This window comes from Danio rerio, chromosome 18 (genome assembly GCF_049306965.1).
Source record: "Danio rerio strain Tuebingen ecotype United States chromosome 18, GRCz12tu, whole genome shotgun sequence".
Taxonomy (NCBI): domain Eukaryota; kingdom Metazoa; phylum Chordata; class Actinopteri; order Cypriniformes; family Danionidae; genus Danio; species Danio rerio.
Window position 1 is genome coordinate 34,490,001 of NC_133193.1, and position 26,151 is coordinate 34,516,151.

General features: G+C 41.6%; 1 protein-coding gene across 3 annotated transcripts in view; it reads left to right on the forward strand.

Annotated features, from left to right (window-relative positions):
- dhx36 (DEAH (Asp-Glu-Ala-His) box polypeptide 36) overlaps positions 1-26,151 on the forward strand; it is a 237,055-nt gene that overhangs the window by 16,442 nt on the left and 194,462 nt on the right. For 2 of the 3 annotated variants that reach the window (XM_005159207.6, NM_001128544.2), the window contains 4 exon segments: positions 5,627-5,766; positions 5,867-6,104; positions 6,211-6,249; positions 6,427-6,597. In XM_005159207.6, coding sequence (XP_005159264.3) covers positions 5,627-5,766; positions 5,867-6,104; positions 6,211-6,249; positions 6,427-6,597 — 588 coding nt within the window. 3 annotated transcript variants of the gene reach the window in all.

The window sequence follows — 26,151 nt, forward strand, 5'->3', positions numbered from 1 at the left end:
TTTTGGCAGCATACTGTGGGGGTGTTTTTCAGCTGCAGGAACAGGATGACTGGTTGTAATTTGAAGGAAAGATGAATGTGGCCTAGCACAGGGATATCCTGGACAAAAAACTTCTCCAGAGTGCTCAGGACCTCAGACTGGGCTGAAGGCTTACCTTCCAACAAGAACAACTCCGAGACTATTCTTGAATGGCCCTGCCAGAGCCGTGTCTTAAACCCAATTGAGCATCTCTAGAGAGAACGCTCTGGTTACTAAAGTAACCATCGGGGAACGGAAATGCTATTATTGGATTTATTCATAATCCACGAATGGGGGAGATTTCGTTTCAGAAAGCCAATTGTCTGAAAGAGTATATAACGGGCCAATGAAATGCCAAATGAATTGGCAGCGTAAGCTTGCGCACCTGGAACTTATTGCCAATTAGCTCCGCATATAAGCCCAGGTGAAGCAAGGAAACACCATCCTTTTAAGCTTCAGAGACTGACACTTACAGCCAATGAACAGTCATTATGGCGATGCTAAATAGCATTTTCGTTCCCCTCCTCGGGGAACGAGGGTTACTTTAGTAACCAGAGCGTTCCCCTTCAGATGTTGAACTTCAATGCTATTAGTGGATTTATTCATAATCCACAAATGGGGGAATGTATGGAAAACGCCATAATGACTGCACCCTACCTTCGCCTCCGATGAGAGGATAGCCAGGCATAGAGTGAGCGCTCCTGCATCAAATAGAGGCGCGGTCCTCCAACGTGGTTCCTGGCCCTTACTTATCCTACTTCAAAAGAAGTTTTACGGATTAAGATGTAGTTTTTGGGAAGCTGCGGAGGCCATCTGCTACCCAATGGGGAGATATAATGGCAAAAATACTTATGGACTAGCCCTGAGAAGGGGGAGTATGCATATAATAAGATGGTTAGCGTAGAGGGAAGACACGGGTCCGCCCGTGAGGGGGGACTGCACCGTGGCTAAATAAGCATATGGGATCGCCTAGTGGGGATCACGCATAGCGGGCACCTATACCCAAAACGCGGCCTGATCAGCGGGCAGACCTACAACGTAGTGGGCCAGCAAGTGACTCCTCTGCTGAGTCAGTGTTGAGGCCTTGGAGGAATCTGCAGGGCTCACCTAACGGGGAACTTTACTGACAGATAAAAAAGTGCACATATCTCCGTGTTGGGGAGAATGGCGCAGCAAGCGTGTTTCAACACCTTAGCCAAGTTGTTTCCTCAATCACCAAGAGTTACCTAATACGCTTGAAAAAAACGGCTCGCAGATTGTAAAACCTTGCAAATGTGTTAGGTGTCGCCCAGCCCGCAGCTCTAAAGATGTCTGTAAGAGAGGCGCTGCGTCCAGTGGGCCAACCTTAGTTTCAATACGGCACTTCCCTATTGTCGACCGCCATAACAGACGAAAAGCTGCTCAGATGATCTAAGCTCTGAGTGCGGTCCACATAAATACGCAAAGCGTGAACTGGACAAAGTAAGGATAGGGCTGGGTCTGCCTCCTCTGGGGGCAGCGCTTGCAGGCTCACTACGTGGTATTAAAAGGGAGTGGTAGGAACCTTGAGCACATGTCGCGGGCGGGGTCTCAGGAACGTGAGAGTAAGCCAGCCCAATTACAGGCACGAGTCACTGACCAAAAAATGCCTCCAGGTCCCTGACCCTCTAAATCGATATCAATGCGACCAGCAGAGCTGTCTTCAGGGACAGAAACTTAAAGATACTGAGTAGAGGATCGAAAGGATCTGACGCAGGCTCGTGAGAACGAGGGCGAGATCCTAAGAGGCCATGAGAGGGGGCAGGGTGGATTCATTCGCTTAGTGCCCCTGAGGAACAGGATGATGAGGTTATGCGTTCCCACGGTGCTGCCAGCCAATTTCAGGGGTCTTCTCTGCGAGAGATGTACCATTCAGTGAATAGACTCCACTTCAGGGCATAGGCGCGCTTGGGGAGGAGGCTCTAGCCCTAGTGACGGTATTAACTGCAATCGGTAAGTTACCTAAGTCTTCCTCGCGTCTAAGGCCCACCGGTGGAGGTTTCAAAGATCGGCGAGGGTGCCAGATGGTGCCCTGTCCCTGAGAGAGTGAGTAGGTGCTCTCTCAAAGGGATCTGCCAGGGGAGGGCCATCGTGAGGAGAGAGAGCTCTGACATCCAGGTCCGGTTGGGCCAGAGGGCAACGAGCAATCTGTTCCTCGTCCTCTCTGACCTTGCACAGTAACTGCGCGAGCAGGCTCACTGGGGGAAACGCGTATTGCGCATGCCCCAAGGCCAGCTGTGAGCCAGTGCATCCGTGCCGAGAGCCCTCGGTCTGGGAGAAGAACAACTGGCAATGAGCGATCTCGGGGGAAGCAACAGATTGATCTGGGCTTCCCCGAATCACGCCCATATCAGCTGAACAGACTCAGGTAGGGGTCTCCATTCTCCAGGACGTAAAGGCTGCCGTGAGAGCACATCAGCAGCACGGTTGAGCTCGCCTGAAATGTGAATGGCGCGCAGCAATTTTAGCCGCGGATGACTCCAGAGGAGCATGAGACATGCAGCGAGAGCAAATACCCCCCATGCGGTTGATATACGCCACCGCCGCCGTGCTGTCCGTTCTGACTAGCACGTGTTGCTGCTCCAGCACCGGAAAAAAGAGTGGAGAGTGGAGGAACATTGCCAACAGCTCCAGGCGATTGATATGCCAATGCAACTGGGTTTCTTTTCACAGGCCCGCAGCTGCATGCCTGCTACGCATAGCCCCCCAGCCCATGCTGGAAGCATCTGTTAAACAACTAAATGACAGGATGCCTGTCCTAGAGTCACTCAGGCCTGTAGGAACGAGGGGTCGTTCCAAGGGCTAGGGGCGTGACGACACAGCACAGTAACAGTGACTCGGTGTGTGCACGCGTGCCATGCGCGTCTGTGGTCTCGATCGTGAAGCCAGTGCTGGAGTGGTCTCATATGGAGTAATCCAAGCGGCGTGAAGCAGCTGCGAATGCCATATGCTCCAGGAGCCTCTGAAATAATTTCAGTGGGACCACTATTTTGCTGTCGAGCTCTCTCAGACAGTTCAGCATCAGCTGAGCATGCTCTCCGGAGAGGCGCACTGCCATGGTGACCGAGTCCAGCTCCAGCCTGAGAAAAAGAGATCCTCTGCACGGGGGCGAGTTTGCTTTTTTCTCGGTTGACCTATAACCCCAACAGTTGGAGGTGCCGGAGCACTTTGTCTCTGTGCATAGTCAATTGCTCCCGAGAGTGGGCTAAAATCAGCCATTCATCGAGATAATTGAGTATGCGGATGACCGCAAGCCGAAGGGGCGCTAAGGCACCTTCTGCGAGCTTGGTGAGGATCCGCGGAGACAGAGAGAGCCCGAAGGGGAGGACTTTGTATTGCCAAGCTCGACCTTCAAACGCAAACCGCAGAACTGACGGTGACGAGGAAGAATGGAGACATGGAAATATGCGTCCTTTAGGTCTATTGCTGCAGACCAATCCAGAGGATGAACGCACCGGAGGATGCGCTTCTGCGTGAGCATTCTGAACGGCAGCTTGTGTAGACAGCGGTTCAAAACGCGCAGATCTAGGATTGGCTGTGACCCACCGCTCTTTTTGGGCACGATGAAGTGCGGGCTGTAAAACCCGCTCTCCATCTTGGCTGGAGGGACCGGCTCGATCGCATCCTTCGCCAGGAGGACAGCAATCTCCTCTCGCAAGACAGGGGTGGACAGGGGGCTGACCCTGGTGAATACACACCCGTATACTTGGGGGGGCCGTTTCGCAAACTGAATCGCATAGCCGAGTCTGATAGTGCGTATGAGCCACTGCGAAGGGCTGGCCTTGCTAACCAGGCAGGCAGAGCTCTCGCTAATGGACTCATCACTACAATCGCTGACGTACCAGCAGTAGGGTGCTGATCCGGGAAGCGCGAGGGAAGTGGAAAAGTGCTCTTTCATTGATGTTTTCATGGCAGTAAAAAGTGCCGTTGGAAATGGGGCCCCGCCCTCCAGCGGGGAAAGAGCAAGTTCCCTCTTATCCAGATGACCTGTCCCAGGGACGCTTTGCGGTTCGTTACCGGACTTAGCGGCGCTCTGGGCAAGGGGGGGCTGTCTGCTTTCGAGGTGCTCGACACACTCGCTACGCCAGAGGCGTGTGCAGGGGCGGTGCAGCTCTCGTAGGTGGGCGCCTTCGGCGAGGAGCAGATATGGATGGTACGACGGGCGGAGCGGGCTTACGGTCCCGCCGATTGGTGACATTACCCATCGCCTCAGACTGCTCTCTCGACGCCTCAAATTCCTGGGTGAATTCACAGACGGTGTCGCCGAACAGGCCAGCTTGGGATATGGGGGAGTCAAGAAAGCAGACTTTGTCGACTTTGCGCATATCAGCCAAGTTTAGCCAGAGCTGGCACTCCTGAACCACTAGTGTGGACATCGTCCTCCCCAACGCACATGCAGCGGACTTAGTGGTCTGAAGAGCATAGTCGGATGCGGTGCGAAGCTCATAAGCCTGGGTTGGACCCACCTTCGTGCAGCTCGGCCAGCGCCTGCGCTTAGTAGCACTGGTAGGTGGCCATCGCGTGCAAGGCGGAAGCAGCCTGGGCCGCAGCCTTGTAAGCTCTAGCTCTGAGGGAGGTAGATAACTTACAAGCTGTGGACGGGAGATGAGGCGGACCTCGCCAAGAAGAGGTGCCACATGGACAAAGATTGACCGCAAGGAATCGCCACATACCCCCTGGCCGCTCCACCGTCAAGAGCCGTCCTCTACGTAGCTTCCATCTAGTCGGTCCGGCTGCGGAGTTGGGAGATGATCCTCTGGACAGTGAGAATGCTCTCGTTCGCTCTGAATCGCTTGATCACAGCTGGAGGAACCCTCATCGACTCTCTCAGAAGGCTGTAATAGTCTCTGAAGCGAAAAGGATGATGTTTCCTTGCTTCACCTGGGCTTATGTGCGGAGATAATTGGCAATAAGTTCCAGGTGCGCAAGCTTACGCTGCCAATTCATTGGCATTTCATTGGCCCGTTATATACTCTTTCAGACAATTGGCTTTCTGAAACGAAATCTTCCCCATTCGTGGATTATGAGTAAATCCACTAATAGCATTGAAGTTTCTCATCCAAGGGGAACTGAAAATGGCTGTCCACTAACGTTTACCATCCAACCTGACAGTACTGGAGAGGATCTGCATAGAGGAATGGCAGAGGATACCCAAATCCAGGTGTGAAGAACTTGTTGCATCATTCCCAAAAAGACTCATGGCTGTATTAGATCAAAGGGTGCTTCTACTAAATATTGCGCAAATGGTCTGAATACTTAGGATCATGTGATATTTCAGTTTTTCTTTTTTAATAAATCAACAATTGACAAGGCTCTTTTTTTCTGTCAATTATGGGGTGCTGTGTGTACAATGAAGAAAAAAAGAACTAATCATTTTAGCAAATAGCTGAAATTTTTAGGGGGTCTAAATACTTTCCATACCCATTGTATACTAAACATTTTAGCATATCAATATAAAATGCATAACATATTCAATTATTATTACAAACCTTATGCAATAAAACAAGTGTTACAAATTGTTTATTTATTTGACCTGTCAATAACTTTTATAATTTATATTTTAAGAGTAAATATTGTTATGTTTTTTTAGAGGGCTGTTGTTCATATGGATGAATCACGAGAGAAGCACATTACTCAGTTGCTGAATACTGTCCAGAGAGATCTGGGTAGAGATGTGCATCCTTCCACATCTCAGAGTTGGAGGAACAAGGATGAGGCCCGTGGTCACAGGTGCAAATGCAATAATTTAACAATTATCAGATTTCAAATATTCATGGAAAATTATGACATTCTGAAAACTGTGTTGTCCAAAATTATGTTTTCATTCCAGTTACTTTGATGGAGATGATCCTGTAGAAACTCAAAACATTATGCCATTGCCAAAAGTTGAGCCTAAAGATGAAAAACAGGAGGATGCGATCAAGTCAAGAGCAAGTTTGAAAGAGGAACTTAATGAAACTAATTTAGAATACTTACTTCAAGATGTTGTGCAGATACCTTTTTTGGATGAGGAACTTAAGAAAGATCAACAGAAGAAGGAAGATAATGCTGCATACATTGAAATGTTGGTGAGTCTTGTTTTTTTTTTCCATAAGCTTGAATTTTTTTTCAAGGAAAAAAACAGATAAAAATCTTTTGCCAGCATATTGACTTAAGTGCAGAATTTCCCCCTAGAAATTCAGGAAGAAGTTACCTTCTTATGGGATGAGAGAGGTAAATGTCACATTTTCTAATTGTTGTTAATGAATTCACTGTTTGTGTACATATGTATGATGTGTCTACATTTAATTAATTTAGTCTCTTGTCTACATAGAACAAAGAATTTTAATTGGCTGATTACACAGTCAGTGTAATTTTTTTCATGGCCTATTGATTTTGGTCATCTTGTAGGAGTTGGTTAGGCTGATCAGTGCTAACCGGGTTCTGGTAATCAGTGGAGAGACAGGCTGTGGTAAAACTACCCAGGTCACTCAGTTCATCCTTGATGATTTTATCCAGAGGGGCCAGGGCTCTCTCTGCAGAGTGGTTTGCACACAGCCACGGCGTATCAGTGCCATATCTGTAAGTATAAGACACATTTCTTAAGAAATTTATTAAATATTTGGGTAAGGATTGGCTTTTTATTTAATGATGATATATTTTTGAAAAAAATCATATTTCTTTATTTAATAATAACAAATGTATTATTAGTATTGTTATTATTATTTCCCCAGTATCAAGAGTGGTTGGAGGAAATTAAATTCATCCAGTTTGTATTTGCAATGTAAATATGTGGCTGCACCTCAAAAGTTTGGCTGATAACATTTTAAAAATGTTGTAAGAAAAAATGATGATGACGAAGAAAATCTCAATGAAGATGTTTATTCAGCATAGCAGTCTCAAAATACATGGCAGTACCTTGGGTTCACTGGAGTCAGAATGAACCCTGAACATTCTTAAACTCAAACCTTTATACTGTTTTTGATATTGCCTTTAGATGTTAATGAAGTTGCTCCTTGGCTGTTGACCCAGCTGTTCTCCCTATCTCTTTATGTTAATGCAGTTTTAACACTATTGAAGAGATGGTTCTTTGTGCACCACACCCATCCCCTTTCTACTATTGTTACCATTTGGTCGAGATGTAGTCACCTCAAACAATGCAGAGACAAGACCTTGTTGACTTCTCTTTTCTTTCATAAGTCAGCCCTTTTGGGAAATGAGCATCAATTCACCATTTAGAGTGGAAGTTGGGTCGAGGCAGACTCATTTCTTACAATGTTTTTGAATTTTAATGATGTCTCTTATGGTTACCAAAGTTATAAATGGGGACTTGACAGTCCTCACACTTCTTCTTATGAGCTACTTGTTCTGCACTTTACCATATTCAAATTACATTCCTCAAAAGGCTCAATATCAAATAGCTCTGTTCAGGCATCGTTAGTGTCAATGTAAATCAAATCAAAATCACTTTTATTGTCACATTATCAGTGAAAAGCTTAGGTGCTAGCTTAGGTACTGTACTGCGTAAAGTACATTCATTCATTCATTCATTTATTCATTCATTCGTTAATTTTTTTCAGCTTAGTCTCTATTTCAGAGGTTGCCACAGTGAATTGAACCGGCAACTATTCTGGCACATGTTTTACACAGCGGATACCCTTCCAGCTGCAACCCAGTACTAGGAAACATTCACTCTCTCTCTCACACACTCATACACTACGGCCAAATTAGTTTTATTTAATTCACTTATACTGTATTTCTTTGGACTGTGGGGGAAACCGGAGCACATGGAGGAAACATATGCGAACACAGGGAGAACATGCAAACTAGTCCAGTCAGGACTCAAACCAGTGACCTTTTTGCGACACTGCTAACCCCTGAGCCACCATGCTACCTGCCTAAAGTTATAAGTTGTGTTTTGATAAAGTCATTTGACAGTAAGTGTTGTGCAATATACAAAATTTTCAGATCTTCTGCCTGAGAGATCGCCGTTACATGATAATATCGCATGGGGGCACAGCAGTGTTTATTTATTTGCCAGACAACTGGATGTTCCTTTCCTTTATGGACTTGGGAGAGGACCGCTACCAGGCCTGAGTCGGACACGTCGGTCTGGCGGACAAAGGGGCAGGTAAAGTCAGGGGCATGAAGTACCGGGGAGGAGGACAGGATCTGCTTCATCTCCTGGACTGCCTTTTCCACTGCTGGGTTTTTCTGTCTGCCCCTTCTTTGTGAGGTCTATGAGTGGGCTGGCTATGGATGAAAAATTGGGGATAAAACATCTATAGTAGCCCGCTAACCCCAGAAAAAGCTTGTACCTAGGTTTGTGTATATGGTGTAGCTGCCTTCTTTACGGCATCCACTTTCTTTTACTGCGGCTGTATTAGTCCCCTTCCAATTGTATAACCTAGGTACTTGGCCTCTGAGTCCTAGATGGCATTTTTGGGGGTTAGCTGTGAGTCCTGCCCAACGTAGCTTTAACAGCACCTTGTTTGAGTGGATGACGACGTCGTCCAGGTATGCTGCTGCGTAGTTCTGATGGGGACAGAGCAAGATATCAATCATACGTTGGAGTGTTGCCGGGGCCCTGTGGAGCCCGAAGGGGAGGACCCGGTACTGCCAGTGGCCACCAGGAGTCGAGAAGGCAGTTTTTTCTTTGACAACTGGTGACAGTGGTATCGGCCACTATCCTTTCGTAGGGTCAAGAGTGCTGATGAATTGGGCTTCACCGAGCCGATAGAGCAGTTCACCCACCCGAGGCATTGGGTACCCATCAAAGCTAGATGTTTTGTTGAGCCTCTAAAAATCATTACAGAAGCAAAGGTTGCCATCAGATTTTGGGACCATCACGGTCGGGCTGGACCACGAGCTACATGATGGTTCGATGACCCCCAATTCCAACATCTTCTGGATTTCTTCTGCAATAGCTAGCCAGTGAGCCTCTGGGATCCGGTAGGGCCGCTGCCGCAAGACTATCCCTGGGGGGATTTGCTGATATCATGTAAGATGATGGAGGTGCGCCCAGGCATTCACAGAACACATACTGGAACTGACCGACCAGGTCTTGCAGTTCCATCTATTGGGTGGCCGACAGTTATTCTCCCAGATGAACAATGGGTTGATGCCTCTCTGTGAAGGCCACTAGCTCACCGAGAGGAGGGATCCAAAGCTTCAGTAAGTTATTGGGGTATAGTTGTTCCTCCTGGCGGCATCCCGGCTGACGGACGCGGTGATTGACTGGACCGACCCGTTTCACCACCTCAAATGGACCTTTTCAAGATACAGGAGTCCACGGGCTGTCATCTAAAAAGTAATTCAAAAGGTGTAAAACCTGTGGAGGCCTGGGGGACTTCCCGAATGCCAAACAACACATACGGGATCATGAGGTCCCAGTCGCACCCATCCTCTGCGACCACTCGGCGGAGCATTCGTTTCAGCGTCTGGTTGAACTGCTCCACTAGGCCATCTATTTGGGGGTTATAAACTGATGTCCGCAGCTGTGTAGTTTTGAGCAGTTGGCAGAGGTCCGCCATCAGCCGGTACATGAAGAGGGTTTCCTGGTCAGTCAGAATCTCAGAGGGTATCCCTACCTGACTGCAGAGCAGGAAGAGTTCCTTAGAGATTGCCGGAGCGGTGGCTTTGCATAGGGGAATAGCCTCTTGGTATTTGGTGGCATAATCCAGGATTACCAGGACGCGTTTATGGCCCTGGGCTGATTTTGGTAGCGGCCCTATCAGATCCATCCCAATCCGGGAGAAGGGCACCGCTATAATGGGTAATGGGATCAGCGGGCTGGGGGTTTGTCTTTTGACAGGTGGGGCAAGTCTGGCAGAACCTTCGTACTGCCGCCTTAAGCCCTGGCCAGTGAAATCCGTCCCAAATGTCTCACCATTGGGTGGGTATGGGCCAACTCCAGGACAGTCTTAGTCTTGCTTCTGGGCACTACTGACTTTTTTTTTTTACTTTTTAAACTTTTTTCTCTTACCGCTGCTCTGCGACACAGTACAGCAGCCCATTTTGTATAATGAAGTACACGAGGGTGTGAGGCGCAGGCAGTCTTTCTTGATCTTTCACCATTCTTACTTGAGCCTAACAGTTCTGCAGACTCTTGTCCTCTCTTTTATGGAGCTAGATTTGTTTCTTTATTATTCAATCAAAAATATTTAGTTTTAAAGAAAAATTAAGTATGTAGTAATTAAAAAATTAAAGATTTCAAATAAAAAACACGTTTAATTTAAAAACTTATGTCAACGATAATAAAATATTTTGGATTGCAAAAAATAAACAATTGTCCTATTATGCAGTTACCACAATTTTCATTGCACACTCATTAATTTTGCTCTCTTTTCTGCTGTCTTTTATTGCACATTTAGAATCTTTGCTTGCAGGTTGAAATGTTTTGCTTGTGAGTTGAAAAGTTTTGAACCCATGAATGCCAGGGTTAATTTTGTGTCTTTAGTATTCAAACAAACATATGAAGTTTTTGACCAAAACTAGGTACAATGTAAATAAAAAATAAAAGATTTCAAATAATAAAAAATGTTTATTTAAAAAAAATCACACTGCAAAAAAATAAACTATTGCCATTTTATGCAGTTACCACCAGATTAATTCATTGTGTGCTCATTCATTTTGCTTTCGGTTTTGTTTCATTTTTGCGGATCTAAAATCTTTGCTTTTGAGTTGAAAAGTTTTGCGAGTTGAAAACTACAGCTCAGTGGGCGGGATCTTATGAAACACCTTATTCTATTGGTCATCTTGATTGAGGTCACAGGTTGGCCACGCCCATTAAATTTTCGCGCGGTTGGAATTGTCTTCCGTGACAGGAGCGAGCTAATGGCTAGCAACAGGTCTTCTTTAAGGTAGGTTAACTGAAACTGTATAATAACTTGTGTATTACCATCCACATTTCCCATCTGATTATGTTACGACTGCTAGTATTAAACTTTGTCTAGTCAGATTAGCTGTATGTCCACCAACATAGTCTGGATGCAGACGCGATGGAGAACAGTTGTGCACGTCTCAGCTGTGCACATACTTTTGAACACATGTATTGTTAATATCTTGCACGTATTTCATCTAATGTTAGTCAATCGAGAGTATTCATCAATATCACTGACTAGACAGAGTTTAGGAAAATGTGGATGGTAATATTCAAGTTATTATACACTTTCAGTTAACTTACCTTGAAGAAGACCTGTTGCTCGCTCTGGTCACTAAAGGGAGTTCAGTACAATCGCGTGAAAACGTAATATATGTGTATATCATGAGATGGACTGTAAACTCATTTTTAAAAGGTAGATTCAGGTCGCTGCCACGATTTCATATTAAATTATAGCTGACAGGCATTTTTGAACATCCCTACAACTACTGTATTGTTACTTAACACGCTTATGCATCCTAATTCCCTTAACTAATGCTTTGCTAGAGATAAATCATGTTAGTAAAAAGTCTTAAAAACATGAATGACATGCCTGTTGAAGAATGTGAGTTGTTCAGTATTTGCTGCATTAAGTAACATTACTATTTGTATAAGTTTCCGTTAACAAACATTTAGTATTACTGAATAAATGTTGTTTATTTAATTATGTTATCTTGTCAGTGAACAAATACATTATTGTATGTGTCCATAAACATTGGCTAATTACATTGAGCTGTTAATATAAGGAGATACAATAGAACATGACAAGTTAACGTTAACAGTTTATGCTGAACAAACTCTTACTCGTTCATCATGATTTTAAATGCATTAATATGTTTAGTAAACATTAACAAAGATTAATCATGGCTTAACAGATATGCTATGCATTATTAATTCAAGTTAACTAATGTATGAACTAACATTCATATGCCAAACGAAATATGCTAAATAAATATTTGTCAAGTTCATAATGAAATACACATAACGTTACACTGAGTTACTACATTTTCTAACAGTGGAGAATGAATATGATGCTCCAGTTCAAAGAGACAGCTCTTGAGTGGAAACTAAGAGCAACGGGCTGCCGATAATGTTTCCCAGACTGTTTGCAGACCTACTGTACACCTGGCCATCATCTACAGACAAAAAGCCTGACTTTAACGGTACATCAATGTATATTTTCCAAAATACACTGGCCTTGCGTTGCCCTTTACAACTGTACAGTACTGATGGCCGACATCATAATGTTAATCGAGAAAATTCAAAAATATCGCTGACTAGAGTTTAATACTAGCAGTCGTAACATAATCAGATGGGAAATGTGGATGGTAATACACAAGTTATTATACAGTTTCAGTTAACCTACCTTAAAGAAGACCTGTTGCTAGCCATTAGCTCGCTCCTGTCAGGAAGGCGATTCCAACCGCGCGAAAATGTAATGGGCGTGGCCAACCTGTGACCTCAATCAAGATGACCAATAGAATAAGGTGTTTCATAAGATCCCGCCCACTGAGCTGCAGTTTTCAACTCGCAAAACTTTTCAACTCAAAAGCAAAGATTTTAGATCCGCAAAAATGAAACAAAACCGAAAGCAAAATGAATGAGCACACAATGAATTAATCTGGTGGTAACTGCATAAAATGGCAATAGTTTATTTTTTGCAGTGTGATTTTTTTTTAAATAAACGTTTTTTATTATTTGAAATCTTTTATTTTTTATTTACATTGTACCTAGTTTTGGTCAAAAACTTCATATGTTTGTTTGAATAATAAAGACACAAAATTAACCCTGGCATTCATGGGTTCAAAACTTTTCAACTCACAAGCAAAACATTTCAACCTGCAAGCAAAGATTCTAAATGTGCAATAAAAGACAGCAGAAAAGAGAGCAAAATTAATGAGTGTGCAATGAAAATTGTGGTAACTGCATAATAGGACAATTGTTTATTTTTTGCAATCCAAAATATTTTGTTATCATTGACATAAGTTTTTAAATTAAATGTGTTTTTTTATTTGAAATCTTTAATTTTTTAATTACTACATACTTAAATTTTCTTTAAAACTAAATATTTTTGATTAAATAATAAAGAAACAAATCTAGCTCCATACTCTTTGGGCTTTACCAAATGATCTTCTTGTTGTCATATGTTGGAACATATAAAAAATACATTAGGTGGAATATTTGTACACTCACCCCCTCTGTTGCTTTCTGTAGCCATCATAACTTTTTTTCTGTCTTTTAGTGTCCGAGCCCAGGGTCGTCATCGTATGCTGGTTGTTGGCTGCTCTGTAACGCCCCATTCACAAGGGGCTTCAGCGTCAACGTTTGACTGAAGGCGTGTCTGTAGTTGGGGCCTCTGAATCGGCGCTGATGGATCCACAAAGCAGTTCGGCAACGCCTGACGTCTCCCATTCATAGTGAATGGGAAGCATTGACGCTGACGCCCAGTGTGAATGGGGCGTAAGGAGCTCCTCTAATCTTGTCTAATCTCTCCCAAGTAGGAGGGGAACAGGGATATCCGGGACAATGTCTATCTCTAACAGCCATGAGCCGGGACTGGCTGCAATGGTCACCAATTGTGTTGGCACTCCTCTGGTGTCTCCATGTACACGTTTAGGGGTACGGTGGCTTTCTGACTGCATCAAATGGTCACGGTCCCTGGTTGTATTAGTGTTATGGCTCTTCCTATATCCAATACAGCTTTAATTGTTCTCCCTTCCACTTTCACTTTGTGCATCGGGGCTCCTCTTGACATTGTTCGGTGAACAATGCAGCCGGTCAGCCATGCTCGTGCTGAAGGGGAAGGTGGTTCAGTGGTTCATCCTCCGGGCTCAAAACCATGGGTCTGCTGCCTGGTCTAGAGGTGCCCTCTGCGGGTCACCAGGTTGCCCCCCGGGGCTGGGCTGTTGCTCTTTCTGTACTGTGGCGGGTCATGGTGACGTCTGACAGCTCCACTGCTTCAACCAGCTGTGCCAGAGATGTTGGATTCCTCATACTAAGCAGAACTCTCAGACGTCTGGGAAGTGTGCAGAGCAACCGCTCTATAACTACTTTCTCAGATACCCTGACACCTGTGGGGTTTTCCACAAGCGTGTGTAAAACGGGCTGCTTGATAACGAATGGGAGGTTGTCATCATATGTCCAACCAGTAAATTGTTGTGCTGCACATACTGATGACAACCCGACACGGCCTAATATTTTGCTTTAAGTGCCTCATAATGTAAATTGGTTATTGTAAAGAATAATATGCCCGCTGTGACTCCCCAGTTAAATATGGAGCTAATAAACGGGCCCACTCTTTTTTTTGGCCATTTCTCTCTTAAAGCTATTATTTCAAAATTATTTCAACTCTTTGGTTTAAATCAAATTTAAACTTTAGGTATTCAAATCCAAAGGTGTATCACGAACATGATACACATAGAATTATTTAAAGCTTACACTTAGCCTACATATTTGTCCAGCAAATAGAATGGTTAGTGTAAAGCAATCCTGTATAAAATTATTATGTGGTCAACAAACCAAATTTATGAATTGTGTTTATTTAATCAGCAAGGTAACAATATCTGAAGCTGGGACATTAATTTATAAAGCACACAGCACACCAACATGGATCTTAAAAACTAAACACAATTTTATTGCTACTCTATAACAGTGGTTCCCAACCTTTTTCTTTGGGGGCCCCCCCTATAAACATATACAAACACTGGAGCCCCCCCACCATATAAATACACACGCACGCACACACACACATATGTACTGTGTGTATATATATATATATATATATATATATATATATATATATATATATATATATATATATATATATATATATATATATATATATATATATATATATATATATATATATATATGTATATATATATATATATATATGTATATATATATATATATATATGTATATATATATGTGTGTGTGTGTGTGTGTGTGTGTGTTTGTGTAATATTAATATATAGTAATATATATAGAAAATATTAATTAATCAGTTTTAACTTGTCTTGGCCTTCAATAAAACCAAAATTTAGGTAGGGTTTGTCATACTGTCTAATCTTTTTCTTCGCCTCTGAAGAATCACTGCATTTACGTTTGTCTGCCATTTTTGTTTTGATTTTGCCTTTACGACACGTTGACAAGCAGATTGCCCGAGTGAGCAAAATTTAAATAATTATTTAAAGTTATTTATTTTAATTATTTTCACTATTATGTTGGAATTTTAAGCATGTGTTTAGATTATTTTTTATTTTTTGGGCTGCTCGATTTTGGGAAAAATCATAATCACGATTATTTTGGTCATAATTGTAATCACGATTATTCAAAACCATTGCCAGTTAAAGTCAAAATTATTAGCGCTCCTGAGTTTTTTTTTTTTTTTATAAATATTTCCCAAATTATGTTTAACAGAGCAAGGAATTTTAACAGTATTTCCTATAATATTTTTTCTTCTATTTGTTTTATTTTAGCTAGGATAAAGACAGGTTTAAATATTTTGAAACCAATTTAAGGTCAATATTATTAGCCCCCTTAAGCAATATATATTTTTGATTGTCTGCAAACAACTGTATACATACGTTATTTTCCACCCTGCAAAGGAAAGAGAAATAAATACAATAGAATAAAATAAAAATATGAAACAAACTGTGCTTTAAGCATCTTCACTGTAAGAAAAACACTTTAGCTTCAGCATTCCTTCAGTCAAGAGCAGCGAGGGTTTTCTCGTTATGTTTGTTTAATAATGATAAAAACAGGCGGCAAAAGGATTATAGCGCGCTGTATCTTTAATGGTTTCTCTTTCACGTCGTTTGATCCTCAACTCGTTTGTTTATTACACAAATGAGGGTTAATGTAAATAATCACTAAACACCGCGTTTTGACACCTATTTGACCATTAAAGCGTTCACGTTAAGATGACTTTAGATGTCTGCGCTCCTCTGCTAGTCTCAGTGTGTGAATGAGAGTGAATGCTGACCGGCCACATGCTTCTGACTGCGTAATCGTGCTGCACACACACATAAGCTCTTTCGCGCTTTTAAGAGCAACACGTGTACAACTGTGGCGAAATATGATGCAATAATCATTTATCTCGATTAATGCTTTTTTATAATCGTTTGAAACCGAAATCTAAATCGGATTTTCGATTAATTGCAAAGCCCTTTATAACAGTGGACCATTTTTATGCCTTTTTCTACCTCAATACTTATCCTCTCCCGCGCCCCCCCTGTGAACTCTGGCGCCCCCCTTAGGGGGGCGCGGACCCCAGGTTGGGAACCACTGCTCTATAACACAACATACTAATCTACATAAAACACACAAACGCACATGCACACAAGCAGCTTAAGGAACATTATGATGGAGAAAGAGTAAGGATTCAACTTCTAGCATTTGCTAAGTGCTTAGCATTACAACCTGAGAGAAACCACTAAAGCAGAGAATTTCGCTATTCTTTAATACTTAATACTTACCGGCAAAGACAACTAGGAAATTTCCTTGTTCAAAGATTTATAGGCTTTGGGTATTGGTCGGGCCTACACAGTAATTGTCCAATCAAAGAAGCTGTGGGGTGGAATTACACCCCCATTCCCTTCTCTAGGAGGCTGGGTTGACACATTGTGTGAGTGTCGTGTGCTACCTGCCTTTGATTGGAAGTTATTAAAATAAATTATTGTAACATGGACTCTTTTTAGGGTATGGCTTCTACATATAAACCAATGCATTTGAAACTTTCCTATTTTTTAATCAATACCTAACATGAAATATTTCACAAACATTCTGTAGATTTCATCCACCATCAATGGCTATAACCCATTAAATATTTACAACAGTTAAGTTAAACACATGGATTATTTACACACAAAAACCCACAGAAGCTTAAAGCAAGCATACATTACTCAAATAAACACAGTTTAACTGATTGTTCATTTAAACTTTGGAAGCTTTTTGATCGCTTTTTTGTCTGTCTGTGGAAAGACCAAAGTTTAAAGCCCTTACAATATGGATTCAAAAAAAAGAAAGAAAACAAGCTGGTCCAAGAAGAAAAATTCTAACTGTACAGCGCATAATTGGTGACGCAAGCATGCTTAGGTGCAAATGTAATGTGAGTGCAGGCTGTCGGGGGAGACAGGAGAGGGGACGAGCGTGCCTCTGCCCGGTTCAAGGCAACTGTACATGGTGTGAGTACGCCCTAAGTCTTCATTGGTGCACTGCTGCATCTTTCCAGTCACCAAAAAACGCAGAGTTATTATTACCTTCATTTCTGCAGTTAAGGCAGTGTTTCGTAGAGTGTGAGAAGTTATTGCATTTATGACTAGATTAGTTACAGACAGAAATAATACATTCATGATGAAATCTTTTCGCAACTCCCTGTCAACATATAATTGCAACACATTTTTTTGTTCTTAAAAAAATGCAAGGTCTCCTCCTCTTTGCTGCCATCTTGTTACTCTTAACTAGGTTAGGATACATCCCAAACACTCCTAAATAATTTAGGAGATGAGACCAAGTCTTAACTCTTCAGACTGAATTTCTTCTAAAGGGAATACTTTGCTACAAATTGTTTATAGCCTGGCCCATTTTGGTCAAAGTAGTTGATTAAATTAACAAAAGTGAAACTGACTGGCGCAATATGGATTGGCATTAACATATGATTTATCCTAATATAGGCTACTTTGAAACTGAATATTTCACTGTAATTTTATATATTAATATTTAATTTAACAGACCAGTTTGTTTTTTGGCGCTGAAGCATATAAGCGAACATTGTTTTGAACTTTGTCCGTCTCGCTCACAGCGAGATTTTGGAGGAATTATCAAGTAAAACTGGCTATAGAAACTGCTCATTTCAGTTAATTTTGCCAACTGACAACCGCCGCTCGTTAACCAAATGTTAACCATTAACAGATTAATATAAAAATATCATTTAATAATAAAAAATGTACTTGCCTATTTTTTGTGACACAATAAATTTTGCATTTTAAAATACTGATTTATTTTAGCATGCGAACAGCATGCAGACTATAACAGAGCATCTTCACGCACCTGCAGTGTTTTCACAAGCAAAAAAACAAACAAACAAAAAAAACAGAATAAGCTAAATCCTGCTCTAGATCTTTTTCACTTAAATGACAATGACAAATTTAGAAAACGAAAACACTGACTGAATCCTTTTTTAAAAACAAGAATAGACTGTTTGTCCAATCCTGTTTTTTTCTTCCTTCAAATAAAAATATCAGGCTACCTCAAATAGATCGCTTCACGGAAAATATGCATTTAATTAATGCTTCAAAGTTAGTGTTATATTGCAAAACCTGTCAACATTATAATAAAAGTCATTAGTTTAAAGATTAGGGGCTCTATTTTGACGGTCCATGCGCAGAGCGCAAAACGCAGGGCGCAAACGCTTTCAGGGCGTGTCAGAACACATTTTTGCTCATTTAAGAATGGGAAAATCTGCTTTGTGCCGTGGTGCATGGTCTAAAAGGGTTGAGTTTATTTTCTTAATGAGTTATAGGTGTGTTTTGAGAATAAACCAACCAGAGTCTCATCTCCCATTACCATTAAGAGCCAGCTGCATCGCGCCATATACGCACATGACGTAAAGTAAGTTCATTTTCGCTTTTGTTCTCGTGGATAGGGAAACCTTCCTGCACAGACATCAATTAGCCTATAAATAATTAATTTTGTTTGTTAAGCGCAAAGATTTGTTTCAAAACTATTTCTAAATTCAGTTTTAATTTCCAGCAAACGAATAAATGAACAATAATAACAAAGTGTGGTCAAAATACTGAGTTATTTCCAAATACACCTGCCATGTCTCATATGGTCTAAAACCTGACAGGTGGGCAAATCTTAAGTTTGTTTTTAATAAAACAAATATAAATATGGATATAATAAATAATACTGCTTATAATAATAACATTATGCAAAAGCAAATTGAATGAATTGAAAAAGCCATCCGAGATGAAGAAAGTATGACGGCAGTGGTTTTTAAATTCATGTAGGCTAGAAATTAATATGTTTTGTAATATTTTAATCATTTATATGTATATCCTATATATATCATTATATATATATATATATATATATATATATATATATATATATATATATATATATATATATATATATATAAATATATATACATCTTTAATATATTATATCTTTTTCATATGTAAAGATATTTGCGTATTGCTCTACATCTTGTGTGTAGTGTGTAAGCCAGGCGCACTTTGCGCCGGACAATAGACCGTCTTTGTTCTGGTCTAAAGAACAGACTATTTACAGTTTCTCAAAATAGCAACGTGCCAAAACACGCCTGATTTTTTAGACCAGAACGCCTATGGGCGCACATTTGAGCGCAAATGCATTTGCATTTGCATTTTAAACAGTGTGGCGCAACACCTCAAAATGATCCTTGCGCTGAGCCGAAAGTAGCAAAAGACTATTGCGCCACGCCTTGCGCCACATTGCGCAGGGTGTATGATAGGGCCCTAGGTCTTATTTATGATTGACTTATTTCACCTGTCTGACTCGCGCCGCACTTGTGTGTGCGCGCTGCGCGTAATGAATGACAATGACAATGAACCTTAAGGCTCTGTTGACTTTTTGTAAAGTATTGGCTACTACATAGCAAATAACAATTTTGTTGTTTACATATGCGTTAATGTATTGCATTAATTTGCATACATGTTTTTAAGCTGTAAAATGAAAGCCTCAGTATGGTGTGGTGTTCACTATGCAAAAATCAAGAAGTGTGGATTTGTTTTATTAGTAGATTAGGCCAGGGGTTTTCAAACTGTGGGTCGCGACCAACTAGTGGGTCGCACAGTGAACAAAGGTGGGTCGCGCAACGTCACGTAGCTGACCGCAGCTATATTTACATTGCGGTGAATCCAAACTAGTACGATATAAAACTAGTTCGATGACCGCAATAACTCAAAAACCTCTTACCCTAAAAATATATAAAATGTGTTTCCTACAAAAAGACAAAACTGGTTATGTTTCACAGCTGTCATTTTCTTTTTTTCGCTCGATATTATGAGCACTGTTCCGTTTGAGCCCTCGCAATCTGCGTTTAGCCGGGAGAGCTCGAACAAAGCGGAGCTCTCAGTAAGAGACCATTGGAAAAGTGCTTTTTTTTTTTTCTTTTTTTTGCTCCGTCCTGCGTGTTTTATTTTAAACACTACTAATTTTCTCTTAAATACACAGTTTATGCCGCCCTTAGTTACAACCCGAAGGCCGAGGTTCCTTTTTCACAGATGTTTAATGGACTTATCGACACAGATGCTGACATTAACACTGTAGAGCTGTATAAATGATTACGATAACAACATCAGATACATTCACATACATAAGGATTAAGCATACAACTTTAAAGTAATTAATGAACAAAAATACATTCACATACCACTTTGCCTGCTTGTAAACTAAGAGAGGAGGGATACATCCATCGATTTCTTGGTTATAGCACTTATAACTCACAAAAGAAACATCCTTAAATATTTCCCTTTCATGCGACTGCCCAACCCGGAAGTAGTATTGTTGCTGGGCAAGATGGGAATGAAATTAAAAAATGTCCAAAACCCGTTAGAATGAGTAACTTTTGCTCAAATAAACCATAGATCGGTAAATAAGGCAACAATAAGAATTTTAAAATGATGAAAAATAAAAAATTATACATATTAAACTAATCACAAGTTATTGAAGAAAACACGTTTAAAGTACACTAGCGCCATCTAGTGGAAACAATATATCACTGCTTTATGAGAGCAGTTACACTGCCACCATCACACTATGTGGGATTATTACAGGAGTTATGCATATCAAAGAATTTCAGTGACCCTTTTGTACATGTTAGGTATACACAAAGTAATGTCCCTCTGTTTACCTCCTTAATCAGCTTCAACAATTAATACTGTTTTGTGTATTGGTCTTTCTAAATAAACTGGCTTACTTGTGCGTGCACCTTTACTATCGAGTGTTGCATTACTGACAATTAGCTTAAGCCTTCTCACTCTACCATCAGTTCCTGGAACTTCTTCTACCTTGGCTAGCTTCCACTGATTTCGAGGTGCTAAGTCATCTTCCAGCAGAACAATATCATTTTTCTGAGCATTTCTCCGGCTCTTATGCCTCTTATTTCTCTGCTGCAGACTCATCAGATATTCCTTTCTCCACCTGGTCCAAAACTCATTCGCTAGAAACTGAACTCTCTTCCATCTTTTATGAAGATATAGATCTTCCCTTACAAACTCTCCGGGAGGTGGTGCAATGATAGTGGGCTTCATTGTCAGTATGTGATTAGGCGTCAATGGTTCTGGTCCCATAGGATCATTTATGTGCTCTGAAGTCAATGGACGACTATTGACTATTGCCATTACTTCATACATGAATGTTCTCAAGGATGTCGTGTCTAGTCTATTTGCAGCCTGGTCTTGGATAGATGTTAATACACTCCTTACAGATCGTATCTGTCTCTCCCAGACACCACCCATATGACTGGAGGCAGGTGGATTCATGCTGAAAGTACATCCAAGCTCCTTTACAGGTTCCTCATTCATCCCTTTCATTAACTCCACAAACTCTCGCTTAGCACAAACAAAGTTGGTACCTTGATCGCTGTACAGCTTATTCACATTGCCACGTATTGCAATGAAACAACGCAGAGAGTTAATGAAAGCATCAGTGCTGAGATCATCAAGCACTTCCAGGTGAATGGCTTGTGAACACATGCAGGTGAACAGGAGTCCGTATCTCTTCAGTTCTCTCCTTCCTTCCTTAACATAGAATGGCCCGAAGCAATCCATGCCACTATATTTAAAAGGTGCGGTGGTTTCCATCCTTTCTGGAGGCAGGTCAGCCATCTTCTGCTCCTGATTGCATTTTCTTAGTTTTCTACACTTCACACATTTGTAGATAAGAAATAAAACTTCACTGCTGCATTCCCAAATCCAAATGCCATTAGAGCGAATTTTATTTAAGGTAATGCATCAACCTTGATGTTGCACTTTCTTATGAAAATGTTTTATGAGAAGATGAGATGCATAATGACCCTTGGGAAGAATGGCCGGATGCTTGACATGAGGGTGAAGCTCAGCTTGTGTCAATCTTTCTCCCACCCGTAAGATACTGTGATCATCAAAAAAGGGTTTAACTTGTACAGCTTATTGGACCCCTTTGAATTGACTTTCTTTCTTTGTCTTAAAGACTTAATTTCCTCACTGAATACTTCCTCTTGGACTGTACGTATTATGAATTGCTCAGCATCTTGTCTTTCTTCAAGTGTTGTGGCTTTGTTGGATCTTTCCACCAAACCTTTTACAACTTTGACACATCGAGTCTAGCTATGGCCTTGACTGCCCTCTTCCAGTCAGAAAACCGTTGCAGGCGTTTGGACAAAGAAATTTCTTCCTTGGCCTCGGTGGTAAAAACCTGTATTCTTTTGAGTTCTGGGTCTCCCTCTTCAACTTCTTTTACCTTAATGTCTTCCTTAGGTAGTTCTCTTTGCCATAGGAATCTTGGTCCCGTAAACCAGTTTGATTCCATAAGTTTCTTCACAGCTAGTCCACGAGAGGCATGGTCAGCTGGATTCTGATCTGAAGCAACATATCTCCACTGACTAGGCTCTGTGTTGGTCCTGATCTGCTGAATCCGGTTGGCTACAAAGACATGGAAGCGTCTTGCATCGTTATGGATTTAACCAAGCACAACCTTGGAATCAGTCCAGTAGTATTCATGGACACAATCCAATTCCAGTTCTCCTTTAAGAAGATTACCAATTCTTGTAGCTACAACTGCAGCTGTGAGCTCCAATCTTGGAATTGTTGTCACCTTTGCTGGTGCCACCCTGGCCTTACCCATTGCAAGAGAACAATGAACTTCTCCAGACTTGGTCACCATCCTTAAGTATGAACATACTCCATAACCTGACACGCTGGCATCTGCGAAATGATGCAGTTCTTATTGTTGGACATCCTTGAACGTTGAAGGCATGTAACAACATGGTATCTTTACCATAGACAGGGTATGCAGATCACGAAGCCAAGCTTCCCAATGCAGCCTGAGGTCATCAGGAAGTGGTTCATCCCAGCCTATCTTGTCATTAAACATTCTTTGCAAGGTTCTCTTTCCAACCAGGATGTAAGGTGCAATGAATCCAAGAGGATCAAAGATGGAGGCGATTGTAGACAGCACTCCTCTTCTTGTGAAGGGGTTTTCCTTTACTAGCACTCTGAAAGGAATCTCGTCTGAAGTTACACACCAATGTACTCCGAGTGCCCTTTCAATTTTAGGTTCTCCTAGTGCCAAATTGAAGTCAGTTGCACCTTCAGTACATTCCTCTCTTGGGATTGTAGTGATCACCCTTTTGTTGTTGGTGATGAATTTGTGCAAGTGAAGCTTCCCAGTATTGCAGAGCTCCCTAGCCTCTTTCACTAGTTGGATTGCCTCTGCTTCTGTGTCCACACTCACCAAGCCATCGTCAGCATAAAAATTACGCTGTATGAACTTCACTATGGCTTGATTAAACTTGCCTTCACCTTGTGAGGCGAGGAATTTAAGGCCGAAGTTAGCACATCCTGGTGAGGAGGCAGCTCCGAACAAGTGGACCTTCAAACGAAAAACTGATGGTGGACATGCCATTTTGCTTTCTTCCCACCACAAAAACCTGAAACCTGAGGTAGTCACGATCCTTTGGGGCAACATAAAACTGATGGAACGTCCGCTCCACATCACACATAATGGCTATCTTCCCCTTCCGGAAGCGAGACAAGACTCCAACAAGGGTGTTTGTGAGATCAGGTCCTGTCAACAAGTTATCTTTCAGAGAAGTGTTTGAAAATCTGGCAGAGCAATCAAAGACAGCGCGAATCTTGCCTGGCTTTTGTGGGTTGTAAACCCCATGGTGAGGGATATACCATGCAGGCTGATTTCCTAACTCCCTTTCTGGAACCTTTTCAGCATCGCCTCTTGCTATTATCTCCTTCATGAAGGCTAGATAATCCTTGTAATACTGCTCATCTCTCTTCAAGCGCTTCTCCAAGGATTTGAGTCGACGTTCTGCACACACCTTGTTGTTCGGTAAGTTTGGTCTTTCACCCTTAAAAGGCAATGGCATCTCATAGTGCCCATCCTGTTGCTGCTTAATACCTTCATTCAACTTTGCAAGAAACCGTAGATCTTCTTGTGATGTAGAAACATCTTCATTGTACATTTCAACAAAGTCTGACTCAAACACCTTTAAAATATCTTCTGGAGTCATCATCACCTTAACCTTGTTTCTATAAACAAAGCTGACTTCTGACTTAAGCTTGCGAGAAGGTTTGCCAGCTGGCAAAACTTGTTTTGTGATGATCCTATGGCTCGTGCCAATCTCATCTTCATAGTCACTTATACAGTGATTCTATCCGATTATGGTCCAGCCCAACACCGATCTTTGAGCAAATGGCTGATCTTCATCACCTCTGAGAACTTCTCGGAAGTTGGAAGTAAGGCTTGAGGACAGTTATAGCCTATTAACAAGCCTATTTCACAGTCAAGTGCAGGAGCCATTTCACCTGCCAGATGCTCTAAATGAGGCCAGTTATTTGCTGTTTCACAGGTGGGTATATGGGACCTATTCACAGGTATGTAAACCCTTGTATACGTTGTTGGGAGTTGGATTTTCAGTTTTAAATTGATTCCTCTTACTTGCAGTCCATTTAATTTGCAACTAGACACAACCTTTGTTTTAGAAGTTATTGTAGAAATCTTAAGTTTAACTGATTATACCTTTGTTCCAAGTAACTCAGCAGTGTCCTTCAGAATGAAAGTGGTATCACTTTGAGTATCAAGCAAGACGTACACTAAAGTCTCCTTCATTGGTTCAGTTATTGTCGAAACATATACTGGAACAATAGATGAAGTATAAGTGCCACTCCTTTCTTGGATTACTCTGTTTGTTGTCGCAGACTCATATTCTTGTACCCTCTGTGATTCAGATATTTTGCTTGCTGATTTTGGGTTACCCCTTGACTGATCTTGATTGATTCTAGCTCTTTGTGCTGAATCCTTACTCACTTTATCTTGATGTAAGCATGTTGGATGATGTCCTTCACATTTTCCACACACACTCTTAGTGGTGCTTCCCTTGGAGTTATTACCTGCCCTGAGGCAACAACTTCTCTGCTTGCACAAACTTTAATCTTTCTTCAATTGGTCTTTCCCTAACCTTGCGACACTCATGAAGACTGTGGCCATACCGCTTGCAAAAGATACACAAGATGCTAGTTTTTTCACTGGAACTAATAGTTAATGTCTTGGCACTTAAATTGTGATTCTTTTGAAGCTTAGGGTGATGTTGGTCAAACTGTTTAAATCTTTCTTGTTCTGCTGGTTTTATTGCTTGCAGTGAAGTAATAGGATTGCATGCGATTCTAGCTTCCTTATTGAGAAATTCAACAAAGAATTTGAAGTCTGGAAATCTGTTGTACTCATCTTGGAACTTAGTAACTGCTCTGTTCCAGTGTGAACTTATCCACTCTGGCAACTTAGCAGATATCCTTTGGTTTTCATTATAGTCATTCAGAGCTTGTAAACCTTGAAGATAAGGCATTGCTGCTTCAATGCTGCTCAGGAAATCAACAAATTCCTGAAGGTCTTTGTTGTCCTTATTAACAAATCTTGTGCCATGACTGTATTTTGTCACGATACAACTTGCCAACTACAAACGGATTGCCAAACCTGTCCTTCAGTACTTTCCATGCTGCTATGTAGGCTGCTTCTGTCCCAATCAGGAAGTGCCCTTCTATAGCTTTCTTGGCTGAGCCGCTTACATACTTGCGTAGAAAGAAAAGTTTTTCTTGAGCCGGCAAGTTCTTACGATCAATTAAAGTCTGAAAAGACAGTTTTCAGTCATTATACATCAAAGGGTCTCCTGAGAAAACAACAGGTTCTGGAATTGGAATTCTATTGGCTGTAATTGCTTCAGCAAGAGCCTCAACAAGGTCAGAGACTCCATTGGGAGCAGCAGATGTGTCAGACTGTGCTATGTGAGCTTGGGAAGGTTAATAAAAGAAGTAGTGTCTTGAGTGAGCATTAACGGTTGTGAGGGAGGAGTATGAAGGTTTGGTGGAGAAACGTAATATCCTTGTTTTTGTGAAAAAGGGGAAGAAGAATGCGATTTTACTTCATCATCATTGATGCTTTCAGCATAAACCTGTAGCCT